Raw genomic sequence first — 23,630 nt, forward strand, 5'->3', positions numbered from 1 at the left:
AATTTGCCGAATGTGGCAAAACTAGTATGAGGGAGAGCCAGGGCTTAACTCCCTCTACTGATGTTGGTGCCTGTGCTCTCGCCCCTGTGCCCTGCTGCGTTCTGGGCATTGGCTCTGATAACAGCCGCTTTCCTTTCACCTTCTCGGGTCTCACCATTGAAAAGATCTAAGCTATCATCAGGGACAAGAGTTTTGACTTATGTTCACCATGGACGCATCTGTTCTTTTTAATACATTTTTCAAACATTAGGCCTTCAGTGTTACAATGAAAAGCATCAGCTGAAGCTTAACCTATTATTTTCTGCATTCTTCTAAAGTGCAGTTTGTCAGGAAATGAAGCCACATGGATAAGCAGATCAGCTTAGCCTGTTCAGTAATTTTACCCAAAGCATTGAAATCCTTAAGATATGTCAGTGATTTTGGTAATGTTGTCTATGTTTATATGTAATTTTTCCTTAAGACATATACTATCATTATCTCTTTATTAGATATAATTGGAAGTATTTAGGAACAAGGAAAACTAAAATGACTAACAAACTGGATTATTTTTATTCAAACTGGATTATTTTTATTAAGCAATACACTTAACATTTCCATCACCAGAGCTATGAATTATTTAAATGTTAATACTTATGCCAATGAAATTATTTCCATTGCATTGAGAGCTCATTATGTGCAGATATGGAGCTACATGCTTCAAATATACAATACTGTCTCATTCTTGCAGTATGTCTTCAATATGCAAGTACGTATTTTACAGAAAAAAAAAAGATCCAGAGAAGAAATTTCTCAGGGATACCTAGTAATTTGCAGATACTAAATTGACTCAGTTTTTATGGCAATATTGTCACTTTCTGATTTCCTTTTTTCTCCAGAGTCGAAGAGAGTTTTAAGACACTGTTTTGGGCTATCTTTGGACTTTCTGAAGTGAAATCTGTGGTCATCAACTATAATCACAAATTCATTGAAAACATCGGTTATGTTCTTTATGGAGTCTATAATGTTACAATGGTCATTGTTTTGCTAAATATGTTAATTGCAATGATCAACAGTTCATTCCAGGAAATTGAGGTATTATAACAAAAGAAGCATTTCCATTCATTGTTACAGTCTGTGCCTACATTCTTTACCTATCCCAGGGATCAACTCAGTAGTGGGAGAGAAAGTTGGATTGCTTTCCCTGCTTTGTTCTTTCCGTTTCATATATTTGTTTAACCAGTAATTTAGAAAGTTTTAACTCTTTTCTTCCAAATGCAGCATAGATGGGGTGTGGTAGGGTAGTAAGATAGAAGAAGCAGAAATGTTGTCCGGTACTTTATTGTACAAAACAAACTTTAGAAATACTATGTCAGCATGATTTTTTTTATACAAAAAGTTTTTACTTACAAATACCACTATTCTCCAATTTTTTCTTTTACAAAGTTCAATTGACCCTTTGTCAAATTGAAAATGATATTCCAAATTTTTATTCCAGAAATCCTGGTCTGTGTCCCAAATTAATTGAATGAGTTATCTGTTGTAGAATAAAAGAATAATTTCTCACTGGTTTTTAAAATGTAGGGAAATACATTTATATCTTTCTGTGTCTTTATAAATACATGCAAATTTTGAAATGTGTAGTGCCATAAGCCTGGTAAAATTTTAGATTTCAGGAAAATGTGTGTGTGTATGTATGTGTGTGTGTGTGTGTGTGTGTATGTATGTGTGTTTGTGTGTGTGTGTGTGTGTAGAATGCTACCAACATTTTGAAAAATATCTTGGAGCAGTTTTTGGTCTGAGAACATTTGCAGGGATTGTTGCTTCCCTCTAGCCCCACAATATTAGAAGCAGCTCAGTAATTCTGTTTATGCATTTCTTTCTGAACTGTCATCTGTATTTTGTATAGGATGATGCTGATGTGGAATGGAAATTTGCAAGGGCCAAACTTTGGTTTTCCTACTTTGAGGAGGGGAGAACACTTCCTGTTCCCTTCAATCTGGTGCCAAGTCCAAAGTCCCTGTTTTATCTCTTACTGAAGTTTAAAAAGTGGATTCCTGAACTGTTCAAGGGTCATAAAAAAGGTTTCCAGGAGGATGCAGAGATGAACAAGGTAATTTGACTTGATAATTTAGAATACTATTTTTAAATGTTGCAACCATTGTAACCACTGTGTAAAAAGAGGCAGCCTATGATGTCATGTCTGTCCCCTCTCAGATGCAGTCACATAGCTCAGCATGGTCCTTTTGCTTGGTCTGTTTAACATGATGTGAAAGACAAATTGGAGTTGAGTTTACAGACTACAGCATTTTATTTAAGACATCACAGTTTTGTTGCAGCAAGGGAAGGCAGAAGAGAAATAGCTTTGGGTTTCTAGGGATGGCAAACTATTTTTATAGACATAAAAAGGAAGTTAGCTTGGCTCCTATTGAGTGTCCATCTTACAGGGGCAGGTTGGCTTTATTTTTATTAGGTTAAAGGTGATGATGGCTATCTGGATTTTGAATTCCAAACATAAAGAGGAAACTCAAGAGGAACTGGGATTTTTTTGTTGTTGTTGACTCCAAGGATTCCCCAAGGCTTTCTCTACACAATTTTGTCAATTTCCCCCCTTTGTTAGTCTTTCATCACCACTAAGTCTCTCATGTGTCATCACCGATTTTATGAGTTAGCTAAAGTTTGAGATTTTTGTTGTCACATTCGCTGTGGTTTTGTATCCTCAGCTGTACTATTTGTCTATTTGGAGGCTGTGGAGAAGCATTTAAATGTAGAAAGATCTAACAGTCAATGCAGGATGTCATGAATATAATTAAGAGGATAACAAGTGCCCCTATTAGGACACTTCTGAACCAAGTCCCCATGACTCTAAAAACCAACCAGAAAGAGATCAGATCAATCAAATTCATGGGGTATGTAAGCTGACGTGGCTGCTTCTCCAGCATGGGGTTGCTGTTGCCACTACCTCATGATAAACAGCTTAACTGTCACAACTATACAGCACTGGGTCCCCACTAGTTGCACACACCTGCTTGGGAACTCAAAATATAGTCTAATGCCAATCAATTTTGTAGAGTCATTTTGTGATGATCTAATAATTAGTTAGCTAGTGAGCTGATGGGCCTGCCCTAGGTGAGACACAGATTTCTTTAACTCAGAAGTTACTTTTCTAATACCATCTATAATCTTCTTAGTATATCTTTCAACCCAGGAGTTACCTCCCCAATGCCAAGGGGAAAAAACCATGTCAAGAACAGAACACCCCATGAGTCTAACCGGGGTTGTGGGTTTTCCCACGATCCATTCAGAGCTGCTTCTAGTCTGGCAACAGTCGTAATATGGAAAAGATCATTAGAGCCCTCATGCTTCTAATTTTCCCTTTTGGAAGCTTATCACAATTTGGGGAACAGCCTAAGCTGTTATATATAGCCTAAGCTAAAAATATATATAGCTTACATATATAAGCTCTATAACAGGAACCCAATTTGCCAAGTAGTATTTTACATCTCTTATGTCCACATACAAAATAATGACCTAAACGAGCTTAAGAATGGTATATGTTGCCTTTAAGGAAGGGGATATTGGCATGTAGAATTGATTTGGTATAAACTCTAAAAAGATAATCATAACCATCTTCTTCATTATTAGCTGATATCTTAGTCCTATTTAAGTAACAATTCTCTTTGCTTGAACTTTCAGTCCACCATAAATTTGTACTTTGAGTGGAATAAGCTCTAGTGTTATTAAACCTGGGGGTACTTGGAGAAAAATGATGTCTCTAAAGGGGGTCTAGAGACCCCCTTTAGCGTGTTCTTGGTTCATGAAAATAAAAGATGTCTTGTCATATAGAAAGCAAACATTTGCTATGGACTACAAGGCAGCCATTTTAATCTGTCTGGTTTCTGGTAAAAACAAATTCCTTGGGTTAGAGAGGCCACATTGTAATCCCAGTCTTGGGGGATCTTAAGGTACAGTCCAGAGTCAATTCAAAAAAAGGAGATCTATTGGATTGGGTATCTGATGTTTCTTATCAGGGCCAAATCTACAAGTGTGAGGGGATGGTTATTATAGGAATATTTGTTTTAGGACTAAGTGGAGATGGGCATGGCCCTAGCAGTGACTCTGAGTGGTTTCATTTGCTATCTGGTGTGCTAGAAGGACAAAGGAACCATATTCAAAGTAGGAGTACACAGAAAAGAAACAAGGTAAGGTGAGAGAAAACAGAATCATGGTGAAGGTAGGGTATTATTGGGCATTGTAAGAGGCCTAGCATGAATGAGAGAATGTTTAGACAGATGGCAAAAAGGATGAGATAGAGAGTAGCAGAAGGAAATTCAGATGTGTCTTGATCCATGATCTTGGGTGTCATCTACTTGTTTCAATCTCTTGGGCAGAAGCTGTCTACTCAGGTCTTCCTGTTTATTTTACTTAAGATCCAGAATGGGAGTACCATCTCAAGGGCTTGAAGCATGTTTTAGTTGTGACAGGTGGATCCAGGAGTTAATCCCCTGTAGCTTTACTGCAATAGTGGTAGTCAATAAAAGTTAAGGTCCTTTCCATCTAGGTTCTAAAGCAGTCTTTCATTGATATCTCTTCCCATTATCAAGTCTTTGGGTTGAAAGTGATGTAGAGTCCACTGTAGAGGAATCTCAGGAAAGGCAGCCTACATCTGTGAATGGTGGAACTGAGTAACTGCAATCAGTCCATTACAATAATTAGCAATTTCACATAGCCATAGAGTAGAGTCCGTTAAGTAGTAGAATTAACTAAGCCTCATGGATCATCCCATTATGACTTCATAGAGGGTTAGCTGGTATTTTCCTGATGGACTACATCTTATGGCCATGAAGGCTAAGGGAAGAACCCTAGATGAGATTGAAAGAGAGGGAGTAAAATAATTTAGCTAATTTGAGTTTTAAAATACCATTTGTTCATTCTATCTTTCCTGATAATTGACGACAGTAGGGAGACTGAAGCTTTTGCTGGATAAGTGAGACCTTGCAAAGTTCCTTGATTGTGGTTCCAGGAAAGTAGGAGCATCTATTGTACTTGAGAGAATAGCAGGAGTTCCCCAGGAGAAGAAAATGAAATCTAATTGTGTTTAGTTACTGTGAGGGCAGTAGCCTTGTGATAAGGAAAAGCCTCTATCCATTGAGACAATAGACATATAATAACAAGGGCATATTCGTATTCAGTAGAAGGGTAGGGTTGTGTAAAGTCTATTTAAAGATGACCAAAAGGGCCCTGTTGGTCTAGTTATTTGACCTTGTTCCACCTTTACAGTTTTATCAGGGTTATGTTAATGGACAGGTAGACCATAATTTATATACTCATCTTGCTTCTCTTTTAAAATTCCACCTTTTTTTTTTTTTCTGAAGATGTAGCTCTTACCTGTAGTTGATTGCAGGAACTTTCAGAGGTTCATCAGAGTAAAACAGTGTAACTGACAAGGGAATTTGATTCTTTTTGTGACATGTAGCATTAACAAAAAACAAAACAAAACCTAAAATTATGACCAGTAATACCATACTGTTTTCTAATATCATGCAAATGAGAGTATCAGGACATATCATAGACAGAACATTGTCAAATCTCTAAGAATTTTATATAATCTCTAAGTATTTATATGATTTATAAGATATGATTTATATGATTTATAAGATTTTAAAAGCAAATATAGGAGAGACCATGATTGTACAAAAAGAAACAAAGCATAGTTCTTTTAAAAATGAGACTTGTTCACTTAAACAAAGGAAAAGGTCAATATAAATATCAATGAGGATATTATTCTGACATGACATATTATTCTAGGCAGATTACTCAGATGTTTAAGAAAAACCTTTTATCATCTGTCACAGACCAATAATCCAAGAAAATTTCATCACTTTAACAGAGAGAAAACAAAATTCTAGTTTTAATGAATATACCATTTGATATGAAAGCTCTTAAGAAAATCATATAAATAAGCCTATCAAGTCTTAGCACTGACCATGGCAAATAAAATTCATTTCCACAAACCTTCTACAGCTTTCTACATCCATTTAGGTTTGTCCTACACCTTCCTATTTCACATTCAGCAATACCAAGTCAATTATTTTAGGACAAAACTACTCTTTTTTCCCTAACAAAAATCTATTTTGCCTATACACTTCTGTTCCCCAAAAGATCTTGGAAATTATCTTCAAGCCACCATCCTACTTAACACAATAACTCTTGCAGTTTATCAAAACAATAACTCAATCTGGTTAAATACATATTTATATTCGTCTTCATTTTAAATATCTAGTAGATATAAAATACTAGCATATTTGATCAGCAAACTTACATAAATTTAGAAAGAACATATCCAAGCAGGATATGCTTCTATTGTACTTAGCATTGATAATTTAGAAGCTTAGGTATTTGTTGTTTTGTTTTGCTTTGTTTACATGGGCAGGCACCGGGAAACAAACCCAGGTCTCCAGCATGGCAGGAGAGAACTCTGCCACTGAGCCACTGTGGCCAGCCCAACATAGCTGTTTTTATTTAACAATATTAAACTAGTCCTGTTTGCCAAAGGTTTACCTAGATTATGTGCACTTGAATTTTTAAAATACTAAGAATTAATTTTAAGAACACTCTTTTTACATTTAGAAGTTCAGTTTCCTTCATTTCTGGGACTTCAGGAGTATTAGTTTATAAATAAGCACCTAATTATCTTTAGGCAATTTGAATAGAACTCTTTTAAGAATTTTTATTTGTTAATTTGGTATTACCATCCAAAAGTAGAAAAATAACATCAAAATAATCTGACAGACCACAATAGAGAGCTTAAAGCTTCAGTTAAAATAATTTCCAGGCATGGGTAAGACGTAAAAATACTGAAATACAAAATTCAATAATTTATAAAGACCTGGATTTCTCTTCTTTCTCCACTCTTATATTGTTATCAGAATTTTTGTCCTTGGTATATAGGACAAGTGGAGTTTATTTATGTAATATGAGGGCTAAAGTTTTTCCATCATAATTGTGGAGGAGAATTTGAAGATTTTCTTTGCCCTGATGTGTAATCTTACAGAAGCTTTGCCCTATTCCTCCAGCCTAGTTTACACTCAGATTTACTGTGGAAAGAGGAATCTTGTAGGTCACTTTCCAGTTCAGTCCAATCAGTTTTTGCCATCCGGACTTTAGTATCTGAGGTTTTGACCAACATGTATACACGCTGATATAGGTCAGGTAGCCCTAGATCATATGCATCCCAAAGAATGCTAAATTCTTCTATGAATATTTGCTGGTCTTATTTGGGGAAATCTTTAATTATTGTTCTTAATTAAGTTTAGGTCCAAGGTTTAAATTTTGTTCTAGAGGGCAGCCAGCTTCCATAGCAGGCTTAATCCTTTAAGGAGCTTGGAGTAGGCCATTTTCCCTCAAGAGGGCAAGAGGAATTCAGTAGGTCAGCTATGGGGAGGTATGAGTTTGGTTTGGAGTTCTTTCCCCTTTGTCTGATTTTTGGCCTTTTATTTTTCTAATGAACCTGTAAGTGAACCTATGATAGAGGCAGATTGTCCTTTAGCAGCCTCCAAGTACCAACCTTAGATTCCCCCTTTTCTATTTTTCTCTTAAGGCACCTTTCAAATGAGTGATTTTGTTCCTATAAAGTTTCTCAAAGTGGCCATTACAATGACAAACAGTTCTTCATCAGATCCCCCATGAACAGAAAGTCACAGGTCCATGGTGTGAGTGTATATGAAAAGGTGTTTTAGCAGGAGAAGGAGAGGGAGATTTAGAGCAGAAGATCCCATTCTGCTGTGGTCAGATGAAATGTCGCTTGGGCCCTGAGCCTTTCAGCTCTGTCACTTGAATACTACTCTGAACTTAGTGGGATCCCTGGTAAATGGAAATTCCAGATGGGTGACTTAACTGAGCACAGGCAGCATAATGGGTAGAAAAAGAGGCTCATTACACAGGAGCATGAGGACTGGCAAACCGCTTGCTACATGACCCAGGCTGGTGGGCCTCATGGATTCCCAAATCCTATGCCTCCCAGACAGACAGGAAATTGAAGAGCTAGAGGGAGAAATGAAATGAAATAAAATGGCAGGTCTAATAATATAACTAAAACCAAACCCAAGTCTAGAATAAAAGTGACTAAACTCAACGCAAACTGCAGAGTTCAAATATAGGAAGGGGTTACCTCAAGGGATGCGGGATCTTGGTGACCTCATAGCAAACACAAAAGGGTCTTTCATGGATATCTTACCTGGCCTGTTGCCAGAGCCTGCAGCCCCAAAGAGCACCTTCTATTTCTTGCTGGGCTTCCAAACTTGTGAAAAACAAACTGGAGTTGAGTTTGCAGACTACAGCATTTTATTCGGGATACCAAAATTTTACTGCAGCAAAAGAAGCCAGAACACAGGAAGAATTGGGCTTCTAGTGACGGCAAATTTTTATAGACATAAAAAGGAAATGAGTTTGAATACTATTTGTTGGTTGAAGGTTTGTCCATTTTATATGGGTGGGTTTAGGTCAGGTGGACTCTATTTTGTATTGGGTCAAAGGTAATGAACTAGGGACTTGATTAACCCTCTGGGTGAGCTGCCTTGGTGTGGGGATTTTGAATTTTAAAAGATAAAGGGAAAACTCAAGAGGGCATGAGTTTTTTATTCCAAGGGTTCCCAAGGGATTCCCTATACAATTTTATCACAGGACATTTCCTATTTAAAAGATTATAAGGGAAATGCATGAAATGTAACTAAATACTGTATTATATCATAGTGTATCTGGAGTGATGATTCCTGAAAGGGAGAGCTATCCCTTAATTAACCTTTAATTTATACAACCATGTTAAGCATCAGTACCTGATTATGATGCAGAGGAACTTGGCAGATCTTAAATAATTTTTACATTGAAAGGTTCAAAAATCAATCACTGGCCTGTGCAATGGTGGCTCAGTGGCAGAATTCTTACCTGCCATGCTGGAGACCTGGGTTCAATTCCTGGAGCCTGCCCATACCAAAAAATACATAATTAAATAAATTACTTACATGCAATGTGGAAGACACCAGGCTTGGCAGTAGTTCAAGAAAGAAAAAGCTAAAGATGCTAATTGGAAACAATAATCATGCCAGGCAAGGCAGTTGCAAGAAGCAATAAAATGTGAGTGATTAGATGAGGGGGCAGGATGATCACAGTATGGTAGAAATATTTAGGCCACAGGTGGAATGTTGTGTTTAACTGGGCAGTCTATTCTATGCCAAGAACTCTGCTAGGTGCAGAATACTATCTTGTAGGAGATGCACTGAAATACCAGATGCCTCCAGAGGAGGAGGAACGGGGGGGCGGGGGGACATGTCATATGAAGAGGAACTGAAGGAGTTGGCTGTTTAGTCTAAAGAAGGAAGGTTGAAGGGGAACATAACAGATATCATTAGAATTTTTAAGGTTGACTAGGAGTACACTTGTTTGTGTTTTGCTTTGTGCTGTCAAAATTAGGTAGTGAGGCGGTGGGGAAAAGTTACAAATAGCACATTTTAGTTATATGTAAGAACGAACTTGTCACAATAAGATCTGCTTACCAAAGTGGCAGGCTACCTCAAGAAGTAGTGAGCTCCTTAACATAGCAGCTCATAAGTCAAATATAGGATGACTGCCATTAAGAATTTCTAAAAGATATTTTTATACTGGGTGGGCAATTGGGCTGATTTTAAATGTTCTTTAACATTCTGAGATTGTCATTTAATAAAAGGGAAACATTATAATTCCTACTCTGTTTTCCACTTAAGACTTGGGATGCTCAAATACAGACATATTAACCTGGAGTTATTGCAGGTAGCGTATATTTAGCATAATTTTTAAATTCCCTAGGATTTTCAGAATGGTAAAGAAGCATTGGCTTTAACTGAAAGTCACCAGCTGCATTAGTCCGTAGTAAGAGAGTCAGCCTGTACTTTGAAACTTTGAAGCCAAGTCTTGACTTTTCTCTAGCTATGAAAGTCCTAGATAGTACCTTCTTCCAATTGAAGTCTTTTTCAGCTACACTGAAAATCTGTGGTTCAGTGTAGCCACCTTCCTCAGTGATCTTAGCAAGATCTTCTGGATACCTGGCTGCAGCTTCTGCAGAGTGCTTCTGCTTCACTTTGCACTTTGATGTTATAGAGATGATTTCTCTCCTTAAATCTCATGAAGCCATCTCTGTTAGCTTCACACTTTCCCTCTGCAGTTTCCTAACCTTTCTAAGCCTTCATAGAATTAAAGAAAGTTAGGGCCTTTCCCTGGATGAGGCTTTGGCTTAAGAGAATATTGTGGCTATGTTCTCTCTATATATATTTTATATATATATTCTATTCAATTTTATCCAGACAAGTAAAACTTTCTTCCTATTAGCAAAAGGGCTATTTCACTTTCTTATCATTTATGTGTACACTGGAGCAGCAATTTTAATTTCCTTCAAGAACTTTTTGCATTCACAACTTGGCTAATTGGTGCAAGAGGCTTAGCATTTGACATACTTAAGCTTAATCATTTCTAGTTTTCAGTTTAAAGTGAGAAATATGCGACTCTTCCTTTCACTTGAACACATAGAGGGCATTGTAGAGCCATTAATAGACCTAATTTCAGTATTATTGTATCTCAGGCAATAGGGAAGCACGAGGAGAGGAAGAGAGATGGGGGAATAGCTGGTTTGGTGGAGCAGTCAGAACACATTCATTTATCCATTGAATTCACTGTCTTATATATGGGCAAGGCTTGTGGTGCCTCAAAACAAAGATTACTAATCAGATCACTGTAACAGATAATGAAAAAGTCTGAAATATTGTGAAATTAACAAAAAGTGACACAGAGACATAAACTGAGCCCATCCTGTTGGAAAATGCCACTGATGGACTTGCTCAATATTGAGTTGCCAAAAATGTTTAATATGTAAAAAAAAAAAAAAAAAAATCTGCAGAGATATTTATATCTATAGTAATAAATTCTCGGAGCTCTGTTTCTAAACTGTAATATAGGAATAAAAGTTATACTGGGATGATGTCATCAATATGGCAACAAAAAACATCCCTGGGAAAAACCTCCTGAGAGATTCAGTGGAAAAAAAAAGGACAAATCTCACTTGCTTAGACCTCCAGAGGAATGTAGAGACTGGAAAAAGACTCCAAAAATGCTGAATTGAAGAAAAAGAAAAATAATCAGGAAACTTCTGTCCCAGACAGGCAGATTCTCTTCCCTCCTCCTCACTTGGTCCCATGTACCCCAGGAAGTGCCAAGAGTCAGAGGCCAGGATCTTCCCACCTTCTACCATAGACACAGACTATATAATCACCCACAGCATGAGTTAGATCTCCACAATGTCCAGATACAGTGACCCAAGTCCACAGAGACTCAGGCAGAACACAAGCCACTGAGGAGCATGGAATACAAAAGGGCTCTAAAGAGGAGCTTCCAAAATGGAGGCTTAGAGATGGATGGCAGAACCTACTCCTATCCCCAAAGCAGTGTTAGCTAGGCAGAAACTGTCCAAATCAACTGTCTGGGGATGGAGGGACCAGGGGATAACAGGACAAAAAGCAATGCCCAGGAAGTGTGATATCAGAAGAATGAGAAACTGTGCTTAGAGACTGTGAGTTAATTCCCTTCGTGGCTCCTGGTGCCCATTCCCCCACCCTCGAGAGCAGCAGTGGGTGGCCGGATCCTTGCCTGGCGAGCTGCTGCAGGGTGGGATGGCTGCAGAAGTCCTCTGTCCCAACTACAGAGGGGTATGCATCTGAGCCAGATATTAATTAGCCAGTGACGTTTCAGCCTCTCCTGATCAGATACCACAGGCACCACTATTTCAACTGCTTCAGAGGGGTAATAGCTGAAGATAGTCATCTGCTGAGCAGGCCAGAAAACGCAGGAAAAAAGAGGGCTTTTATGAGTCTTTCCAGACCCTCTCCCTGGGCCCAGTGGATCTGGACTATGTACCTTGCATAAGGTACCTGGCCCTGTTTTGCCTGGAAAATACTGATAATCCCGTTGGGCCTTAGTAAAAACCCAAGCAACGACAAAAACCCTAGACAAGAAGGAGAAACCAACTTTCAGAATAAATCCATCAAGAAAATCAGATGACCAAATATCACCAAAAAATCACAAGGTATATGAGAATGCAAGGAGATGTGGCCCAGTCAGAGGAACAAATTAGAAAGTCAGAGGAGACACAAAATTTGTAACAACTTATCAGAGACATTCAAACAAACCTCCTAAATCACTTCAACAAGATGGCTAAAGAGATAAAGGATATTAAGACACTGAGTGAGCAAAAAGAAGAATTTAAAAGCATACAAAGAAAAATAACTGTGGGATGGAATGAACTATAGCCAAAATAAAATTAAAATTATGCTAGAGACACACAACAGCAGATTTGAAGAGACAGAAGAACTGAATTCGAACAGACAAAAGAACAAATGGAGAAAAAAAATGGAAAAGTCTCACAAATTTTTTTAAAAATTTTTATTTATTAAAAAAATTAACAACAAAAACATTAACATATCATTCCATTCTACATATATAATTAGTAATTCTTAATATCATCACATAGTTGCATATTCATCATTTCTTAGAACATTTGCATTGATTTAGAAAAAGAAATAAAAAGACAACAGATAAATAAAACAATAACATAAAAAAAAAGATTATACATACCATACCCCTTGCCCCTCGCTTTCATTTATCATTAGCATTTCAAACTAAATTTATTTTAGCATTTGTTCCCCCTATTATTTATTTTTATTCCATATGTTCTACTCGTCTGTTGATATAGTAGTTAAAAGGAGCATCAGACAAAGGTTTTCACAATCACAGAGTCACATTGTGAAAGCTGTATCATTGTTCAATCATCATCAAGAAACATGGCTACTGGAACACAGCTCTACATTTTCAGGCAGTTCCCTCCAGCCTCTCCGCTACATCTTGAACAACAAGGTGATATCTACTTAATGCATAAGAATAACCTCCAGGATAACCTCTCCACTCTGTTTGGAATCTCTCAGCTATTGACAGTCTCATTTTACTCTTCCCCCTTTTAGTCGAGGAGGTTCTCTCAATCCCTTGATGCTGAGTCTCAGCTCATTCTAGGGTTTTTATCAATCCCTTGACGCTGAGTCTCAGCTCATTCCAGGATCTCTGTCCCACGTTGCCAGGAAAGTCCACACTCCTGGGAGTCATGTCCCACATAGATGTCTCACAAAATTTTGACAACATGAAGTACACAAACATGTATCACAGGTGTAGAGAAGGGGAAAAAGCCAGGAAGAATATTTGAGGAAATAATGACTGGAAATTCCCCAACCCTTAATAAAAGACATGAATATGCAAATCCATAAACCCAACACACTCTAAACAGAATAAATCTGAACAGACCCACTCTAAGACATACACTAATCATACTATCAAATGCCAAGTGACAGAATTTTAAAAGCAGCAAGGGAAAAGTGATTCTCCATATAAAAGGGAAACCAAGTAAGACTAATCATCAAAAACCATAGAGATAAGAGACAGTGGTATGATATATTCAAGATACTGAAAGAGAAAAACTACCCGTCAAGAATTCTCTGGCAAGTCTGTCCTTCAAAATGAGGGATAGTTTAAAATATTCAGAGAAAAATAGAAGCTGAGAGAATTTATTAACAAGAAACCTACCCTGTAAAAAATACTAAAGGGAGTTCTGCCAGGTGAAAAGAAAGAAAGGAGAGCTTAGAGGAGAGTACAGAAATGAAGATTAGTAAGGGTAACTAAAAGGATAAAAGAGAAGAAAAACAGATCTGAAAAATAAAAGCTAAAAGATAAAATGGTTGATGTAAATACTGCTTTTATTATAACACTGGATGATAATGGATTAAACTCCCCTATCAAAAGACACTGATTTGCAGAATAGATAAAAAATATGATCAATCTATATGCTATTTATAAGACTCATTTTAGACCCAAGATAAAAATAGGTTGAAAGTGAAAGGATGAAAAAATATATTCCATGCAAGCAGTAACCAAAAAAAGCTGGCACAGCTATACTAATATCAACCAAAACAGACCTTAAATGCAAAACTATTATAACAGACAAAGAAGGACACTATATATTAATAAAAGGGGCAATTCACCAAGAAATAACAATCACAAATATTTATGCACTTAACCAGGGTGCCCGAAAGTACATGCAACAAAACTGTAGGGAGTTAATAGGCACCTTTACAATGATATGATAAATGAACTGCCTAGCAGATATTTATAGAACATTGCACACCAAGCAGCAGGATATACATTCTTCCAAGTGCACATGGAACATTCTCCAGAATTGACCACACACTGGGTCACAGAACATCCTAATTTCAAAAGATTGAAATTATAGAAAGCACTTTATCTGACCATGAAGCTGAAAATGATTAACAGCTGGTGAACTGGAAAATTGACAAAAATACGGAGGTCAACACTCAAACGCTTAATGGGTCAAAGAAAAAACTGCAAGAGAAATCAGTAAATTTTATATGTTGTGAATGATATCACAACATATAAAACTTATGGGATGCAGCAAAGACAGTGCTGTGGAGGAAATTTATGGCCCAAAACATTAAAAGGAAGGCACTAAATTCAAAGGTCTAACTGAACACCTGAAGAAACTAATCCTGAAGCAAGCAGAAAGAAAGATTACAGTGGAAAAAAATGGAATTGAGAACAAAAAACAATAAAGAATCAATGAAACCAAAGGTTGCTAATTTCAGATCAATAAAATTGACAACCCCCTTGCTAGACAGACAAAGTCAAAAAGTCAAAAAGGGAGAAGATGAGAATAAATAAAATTTGAAATGAGAGGTGGGGGGTATTACCATGGACTTCACAGAAATAATAAAGATCATGAGGATATTATGAGCAACTCTATTCCACCAAACTAGATAACTTTAGATGAAATGGCAAAATTTCCTAGAAACACATTCACAACATACACTGATTCGAGAAGAAATAGAAAATCTCAACAAACCAATCACAAGTAAAGAGATTGAATCAGTCATCAAAAACCTTCCAACAAAGAAAAGCCCAGGATTAGATGACTCCACAGGTGAATTCTGCTAGTTATTCCAAGAATTAATACCAGTATGGTCAAACTCTTCAAAAAAACTGAAGAAGAGGGAACACTATCTAACTCATTATGTGAGGCTAGTATCACCCTAATACCAAAGCCTGATAAAGATTGCACAGAAAAGATTAGTACAGACCAATTTCTCTAATGAATATAGATGCAAAAATCCTCAGCAAAATACGTGCAAACTGGAATCAACAGCACATTAAAAGAATTATATGCCATGACCAAGTAGCTTTTTTCCAGGTTTTCAAGGGTGGTTCAATACAAGAAAGTCAATTAATGTAATATAACACATTAAAAAAACTGAAAAGGAAGAACCAAATGGTCATCCAGATTGACACATAAAAGTCATTTGACAAAATCCAGCATCCTATCTTGATAAAAACATTTTGAAAGGTAGGAATCAAAGGAATCATCCTCAACATAATATAGGGCAAATATGAAAAACCCACAGCAAACAACTTACTCAGTGGTTACATACTGAAAGCTTTCCCTCTAAGATGGGGAACAAGACAAAGATGCCCACTGTCACCACTGTTATTCAACATTGTGTTAGAAGTTCTAACTAGAACACTTAGGCAAGAAAAAAAATAAAAGACATCCAAATTACAAAGGAAGAAATAAAACTTTCACTATTTGCAGATGACATGATCCTATATTTAGAATGTCCTCTCAAAAACCATACCATAGCTAGTAGAGATAAGTTCAGCAAAGTGGCAGGATACAAGATTAACATGCTAAAATCAGGAGTGTGTTATATTAATAATCAGCTATCTGAGAAAGTAATGAAGATTTTAAAATATTCCATTTATAATAGCAACTAAAAGAATCATATCTAGGAATAAACTTAACCGAGGATGTAAAGGATCTATACACAGAAAACTTACAAAATTTTGCTAAAAGAAATCAAAGAAGACCTACATAAACCAAAGGAAATTCCTTGTTCATGGGTTGGAAGGCTACATGTCATTAAGATGTCAGTTCTACCCAAATTGATCTATATTGATCTAAAGATTCAATGCAATACAAATAAAAATTCTAACAGCCTACTTTCCAGAAATTGAAAAGCTAATTATCAAAATTATTTGGAAGGGTAAGGGGTCTAAAATAGCCAAAAACATCTTGAAAAAGAAGAATGAAATGGGAGAACTCACACTTCCTGATTTTAAAGCATATTGTAAAATCACAGTGGTCAAAATAGCATGGTAATGGCATAAAGATACACGTGATCAATGGAATTTAATTGAGAGTTCAGAAACAGACCAACAGATCTGTGGTCAATTGGTTTTTTTTTTTACTGGTCACTATTTACATTTAATAAGATCTCAGAACCCTAACATTCTTTTTTTTTATTAATTAAAAAAAGAATTAACAAAACAATTAGAAATCATTCCATTCTACATGTACAATCAGTAATTCTTAATAACATCACATAGTTGCATATTCATCATTTCTTAGTACATTTGCATCGATTTAGAAAAAGAAATAAAAAGACAACAGAATAAGAATTAAAATGGTAATAGAAAGAAAATAAAAAAAACAAAAAACCTATACCTCACATGCAGCTTCATTCAGTGTTTTAACATAATTGCATTACAATTAGGTAGTATTGTGCTGTCCATTTCTGAGGTTTTATATCCAGTCCCGTTGTACAGTCTGTATCCCTTCAGCTCCAATTACCCCTTCTCTTTTTATTTATTTATTTTTTTAATTAACGGAAAAAAAAATTAACCCAACATTTAGAAATCATACCATTCTACATATGCAATCAGTAATTCTTAACATCATCACATAGATGCATGATCATCATTTCTTAGTACATTTGCATCGGTTTAGAAGAACTAGCAACATAACCGAAAAAGATATAGAATGTTAATATAGAGAAAAAAATAAAAGTAATAATAGTAAAATCAAAACAAAAACCTATAGCTCAGATGCAGCTTCATTCAGTGTTTTAACATGATTACTTTACAATTAGGTATTATTGTGCTGTCCATTTTTGAGCTTTTGTATCTAGTCCTGTTACACCATCTGTATCCCTTCAACTCCAATTGCCCACTATTTTACCCTGTTTCTACCTCCTGCTGAACTCTGTTACCAATGACATATTCCAAATTTATTCTCGAATGTCTGTTCACATCAGTGGGACCATACAGTATTTGTCCTTTAGTTTTTGGCTAGACTCACTCAGCATAATTCTCTAGGTCCATCCATGTTATTACATGCTTCATAAGTTTATCCTGTCTTAAGGCTGCATAGTATTCCATCGTATGTATATACCACAGTTTGTTTAGCCACTCTTCTGTTGATGGAGATTTCGGCTGTTTCCATCTCTTTGCAATTGTAAATAACGCTGCTATAAACATTGGTGTGCAAATGTCCGTTTGTGTCTTTGCCCTTAAGTCCTTTGAGTAGATTCCCAGCAATGGTATTGCTGGATCGTATGGCAATTCTATATTCAGCTTTTTGAGGAACCGCCGAACTGCCTTCCACAGTGGTTGCACCATTTGACATTCCCACCAACAGTGGATAAGTGTGCCTCTTTCTCCGCATCCTCTCCAGCACTTGTCATTTTCTGTTTTGTTGATAATGGCCATTCTGGTGGGTGTGAAATGATATCTCATTGTGGTTTTGATTTGCATTTCTCTAATGGCCAGGGACATTGAGCATCTCTTCATGTGCCTTTTGGCCATTTGTATTTCCTCTTCTGATAGGTGTCTGTTCAAGTCTTTTTCCCATTTTGTAACTGGGTTGGCTGTCTTTTTGTTGTTGAGATGAACAATCTCTTTATAAATTCTGGATACTAGACCTTTATCTGATATATCATTTCCAAATATTGTCTCCCATTGTGTAGGCTGTCTTTCTACTTTCTTGATGAAGTTCTTTGATGCACAAAAGTGTTTAATTTTGAGGAGCTCCCATTTCTTTCTTTCTTTCTTCAGTGCTTTTGGTTTAGGTTTAAGGTCCATAAAACCGCCTCCAGTTGTAAGATCCATAAGATATCTCCCAACATTTTCCTCTAACTGTTTTATGGTCTTAGACCTAATGTTTAGATCTTTGATCCATTTTGAGTTAACTTTTGTATAGGGTGTGAGACATGGGTCTTCTTTCATTCTTTTGCATATGGATATCCAGTTCTCTAGGCACCATTTATTGAAGAGACTGTTCTGTCCCAGGTGAGTTGGCTTGACTGCCTTACCAAAGATCAAATGTCTATAGATGAGAGGGTCTATATCTGAGCACTCTATTCGATTCCATTGGTCAATATATCTATCTTTATGCCAATACCATGCTGTTTTGACCACTGTGGCTTCATAATATGCCTTAAAGTCAGGCAGCGTGAGACCTCCAGCTTCGTTTTTTTTCCTCAAGATGTTTTTAGCAATTTGGGGCACCCTGCCCTTCCAGATAAATTTGCTTATTGGTTTTTCTATTTCTGAAAAATAAGTTGTTGGGATTTTGATTGGTATTGCATTGAATCTGTAAATCAATTTAGGTAGGATTGACATCTTAACTATATTTAGTCTTCCAATCCATGAACACAGTATGCCCTTCAATCTATTTGGGTCTTCTGTGATTTCTTTTAACAGTTTTTTGTAGTTTTCTTTATATAGGTTTTTTGTCTCTTTAGTTAAATTTACTCCTAGGTATTTTATTCTTTTAGTTGCAATTGTAAATGGGATTCGTTTCTTGATTTCCCCCTCAGCTTGTTCATTACTAGTGTGTAGAAATGCTACAGATTTTTGAATGTTGATCTTGTAACCTGCTACTTTGCTGTACTCATTTATTAGCCCTAGTAGTTTTGTTGTGGATTTTTCCTGGTTTTCGACGTATAGTATCATATCGTCTGCAAACAGTGATAGTTTTACTTCTTCCTTTCCAATTTTGATGCCTTGTATTTCTTTTTCTTGTCTAATTGCTCTGGCTAGAACCTCCAACACAATGTTGAATAATAGTGGTGATAGTGGAAATCCTTGTCTTGTTCCTGATCTTAGGGGGAAATTTTTCAATTTTTCCCCATTGAGGATGATATTAGCTGTGGGTTTTTCATATATTCCCTCTATCATTTTAAGGAAGTTCCCTTGTATTCCTATCTTTTGAAGTGTTTTCAACAGGAAAGGATGTTGAATCTTGTCAAATGCCTTCTCTGCATCAATTGAGATGATCATGTGATTTTTCTGCTTTGATTTGTTGATGTGGTGTATTACATTAATTGATTTTCTTATGTTGAACCATCCTTGCATACCTGGGATGAATCCTACTTGGTCATGATGTATAATTCTTTTAATGTGTTGTTGGATACGATTTGCTAGAATTTTATTGAGGATTTTTGCATCTATATTCATTAGAGAGATTGGTCTGTAGTTTTCTTTTTTTGTAATATCTTTGCCTGATTTTGGTATGAGGGTGATGTTGGCTTCATAGAATGAATTAGGTAGTTTTCCCTCCACTTCGATTTTTTTTAAGAGTTTGATGAGAATTGGTACTAATTCTTTCTGGAACGTTTGGTAGAATTCACATGTGAAGCCATCTGGTCCTGGACTTTTCTTTTTAGGAAGATTTTGAATGACTAATTCAATTTCTTTACTCGTGATTGGTTTGTTGAGGTCATCTATGTCTTCTTGAGTCAAAGTTGGTTGTTCAGGGCGGGCCGCGGTGGCTCAGCGGGCAAGAGTGCTTGCCTGCCGTGCCGGAGGACCCCGGTTCGATTCCCGGCCCCAGCCCATGTGAAAAACAAACGGACAAACAAAATATAATAAAACAAGAAAATGTTTAAAAATGTTTCCCTTTCTTCCTTCCTTCCTTCTCTGTCTAAAAAAAAAAAAAAAAAAAAAAAAAAGTTGGTTGTTCATGTCTTTCCAGGAACCCGTCCATTTCATCTAAATTGTTGTAATTAGTGTAAAGTTGTTCATAGTATCCTGTTATTACCTCCTTTATTTCTGTGAGGTCAGTAGTTATGTCTCCTCTTCCATTTCTGATCTTATTTATTTGCATCCTCTCTCTTCTTCTTTTTGTCGATCTTGCTAAGGGCCCATCAATCTTATTGATTTTCTCATAGAACCAACTTCTGGTCTTATTGATTTTCTCTATTGTTTTCATGTTTTCAATTTCATTTATTTCTGCTCTGATCTTTGTTATTTCTTTCCTTTTGCTTGCTTTGGGATTAGTTTGCTGTTCTTTCTCCAGTTCTTCCAAGTGAACAGTTAATTCCTGCATTTTTGCCTTTTCTTCTTTTCTGATATAGGGATCTAGGGCAATAAATTTCCCTCTTAGCACTGCCTTTGCTGCATCCCATAAGTTTTGATATGTTGTGTTTTCATTTTCATTTGCCTCGAGGTATTTACTAATTTCTCTTGCAATTTCTTCTTTGACCCACTCGTTGTTTAAGAGTGTGTTGTTGAGCCTCCACATATTTGTGAATTTTCTGGCATTCTGGCTATTATTGATTTCCAACTTCATTCCTTTATGATCCGAGAAAGTGTTGTGTATGATTTCAATCTTTTTAAATTTGTTAAGACTTGCTTTGTGACCCAGCATATGGTCTATCTTTGAGAATGATCCATGAGCACTTGAGAAAAAGGTGTATCCTGCTGTTGTGGGATTTAATGTCCTATAAATGTCTGTTAAGTCTAGCTCCTTTATAGTAATATTCAGATTCTCTATTTCTTTATTGATCCTCTGTCTAGATGTTCTGTCCATTGATGAGAGTGGGGAATTGAAGTCTCCAACTATTATGGTATTTGTGTCTATTTCCCTTTTCAGTGTTTGCAGTGTATTCCTCACATATTTTGGGGCATTCTGGTTCGGTGCATAAATATTTATGATTGTTATGTCTTCTTGTTTAATTGTTCCTTTTATTAGTATATAGTGTCCTTCTTTGTCTCTTTTAACTGTTTTACATTTGAAGTCTAACTTGTTGGATATTAGTATAGCCACTCCTGCTATTTTCTGGTTGTTATTTGCATGAAATATCTCTTCCCAACCTTTCACTTTCAACCTATGTTTATCTTTGGGTCTAAGATGTGTTTCCTGTAGACAGCATATAGAAGGATCCTGTTTTTTAATCCATTCTGCCAGTCTATGTCTTTTGATTGGGGAATTCAGTCCACTAACATTTAGTGTTATTACTGTTTGGATAATATTTTCCTCTAACATTTTTCCCTTTTGTATTATATATATCATATCTGACTTTCCTTCTTTCTACACTCTTTTCCATACCTCTCTCTTCTGTCTTTTCGTATCTGACTCTAGTGCTCCCTTTAGTATTTCTTGCAGAGCTGGTCTCTTGGTCACAAATTCTCTCAGTGACTTTTTGTCTGAGAATGTTTTAATTTCTCCCTCATTTTTGAAGGACAATTTTGCTGGATATAGGAGTCTTGGTTGGCAGTTTTTCTCTTTTAGTAATTTAAATATATCATCCCACTGTCTTCTAGCCTCCATGGTTTCTGCTGAGAAATCTACACATAGTCTTATTGGGTTTCCCTTGTATGTGATGGATTGTTTTTCTCTTGCTGCTTTCAAGATCCTCTCTTTCTCTTTGACCTCTGACATTCTAACTAGTAAGTGTCTTGGAGAATGCCTATTTGGGTCTAAACTCTTTGGGGTGCGCTGCACTTCTTGGATCTGTAATTTTAGGTCTTTCATAAGAGTTGGGAAATTTTCAGTGAAAATTTCTTCCATTAGTTTTTCTCCTCCTTTTCCCTTCTCTTCTCCTTCTGGGACACCCACAACACGTATATTTGTGCGCTTCATATTGTCCTTGAGTTCCCTGATACCCTGTTCAAATTTTTCCATTCTTTTCCCGATAGTTTCTGTTTGTTTTTGGAATTCAGATGTTCCATCCTCCAAATCACTAATTCTATCTTCTGTCTCTTTGAATCTATCATTGTAGGTATCCATTGTTTTTTCTATCTTTTCTACTTTGTCCTTCACATCCATAAGTTCCGTGATTTGTTTTTTCACTTTTTCTATTTCTTCTTTATGTTCAGCCCATGTCTTCTTCATGTCCTCCCTCAATTTATCGATTTTGTTTTTGAAGAGCTTTTCCATTTCTGTTTGTATATTCAGCATTAGTTGTCTCAGCTCCTGTATCTCATTTGAACTATTGGTTTGTTCCTTTGACTGGGCCATATTTTCAATTATTTGAGCATGATCCATTATCTTCTGTTGGTGTCTGCGCATTTAGACAGATTTCCCTGGGTATTGGATCCAAAAGTTTGGAAGATTTTTCTGTGAAATCTCTGGGTTCTGTTTTTCTTATCCTGCCCAGTAGGTGGCGCTCGTGGCACACGTTTGTCTGCAGGTCCCACCAGTAAAAGGTGCTGTGGGACCTTTAACTTTGGAAAACTCTCGCCGTCCGGGAGGTTCGCTAACCGAAGCGGCTTGGAAGAGTGCGAGCCGGCCCGGGGTCCGAACGCGGGGAGGGTTGCTGGCCGCCGCAGCCCGGGAAAGCGCCCGTCCGAGTTTCCTAGTCGGCCCGGGGCGACAAGCATGGCGGGAGGGCACCAGCGGCAGCGGCCCGCCCGGGAGAGTGCACGTTCCCGGGGAGTCACAGGTTTGGTAGGGGCCTCCCCCACCCGTCATCGTTCTCCGCGGCCTGGGGATTTCCGATCCAATTCTCTCAGTTGGTCCGGGGGGCTGCGCGTGGTGTGGGCGCCAGCCGCCGCAGTTTCAGGGGACCACCTCTCCAATTCTCCCAGCCGGCCCGGAAAGGGGGAAGAGAGTGACTCCGGCCGCTTGCCGCCCCGCCCGGTGAAGCCCGCGCCCCTCGGTGATCTCACCCGAGCGGCTTCTCTCAGCCAGCCAGCCGTTCCAGGATGGGGTACGCTGTCTTTTTTATCTCTGTTGTGGCTTTGGGAGCTGTTCTGTATCGTTTCTACTCCCCTAGTAGCTGTCCTGGAGAAGAAACTAAGATCCGCGTGTCTTACTAAGCCGCCATCTTCTCCCGGTCAATTGGTTTTTGATAAGACTGTGAGGTCCCTTTAACTGTTACAGAACAGTTCAATAAATGAACTTCAATAAATGGTGCTGGGAGCAGTGGATATCTGTATGCATAAAAGTGAAAAGGACCCCTAATGCACTCTATATAAAAATCAACCCAAATGGATTAAAGACCTAAATATAAGAACTAGTACCATAAAACTCCTCAAAGAAAATATAGGGAAACATCTTCAAGATCCAGTGATGGTAGTAGCTTTTAAGATCCTACATCCAAAGCACAAGCAATAAAACAAAAACAAAAACACAGATAAATGGACCTTTTCAAAACTGAATGCTTTTGTGCTTCAAGGGACTTTGTCAACAGGGTGAAAAGGCAGCCTACTCAATGGGAAAAAATATTTGGAAACCACATATCTGATAAGGGTTTGATATCCAGAATATATAAAGAAATCCTACAACTCAACAAGGAAAGGAGCAACAACTGAATTAAAAAATGGGCAAAAGACTTGAATAGACGTTTTCCAATGAGGAAATACAAGTGGCTACAAAGCACATGCAAAGATGCTCATCTTCACTAGCTATTAGGGAAATGCAAATCAAAACAACATGAGAAAAAAAGAAAACCACATGA

General features: G+C 37.2%; 1 protein-coding gene across 4 annotated transcripts in view; it reads left to right on the forward strand.

Moving 5' to 3' along the window:
- The window catches only part of TRPC6 (transient receptor potential cation channel subfamily C member 6), a 199,397-nt gene that overhangs the window by 148,662 nt on the left and 27,105 nt on the right, over positions 1-23,630 (forward strand). For all 4 annotated transcript variants that reach the window (XR_013156603.1, XR_013156604.1, XM_077113171.1 and 1 more), the window contains exons 8-9: positions 876-1,071; positions 1,886-2,089. Coding sequence is in view for 2 of the 4 variants with exons in the window: in XM_077113171.1 (XP_076969286.1) it covers positions 876-1,071; positions 1,886-2,089 (400 nt within the window). In the remaining 2 variants the exon portion in view is untranslated. The remainder of the gene's footprint in view (positions 1-875; positions 1,072-1,885; positions 2,090-23,630) is intronic.

Source organism: Tamandua tetradactyla, chromosome 8 (assembly GCF_023851605.1).
Source record: "Tamandua tetradactyla isolate mTamTet1 chromosome 8, mTamTet1.pri, whole genome shotgun sequence".
NCBI classification, from domain to species: domain Eukaryota; kingdom Metazoa; phylum Chordata; class Mammalia; order Pilosa; family Myrmecophagidae; genus Tamandua; species Tamandua tetradactyla.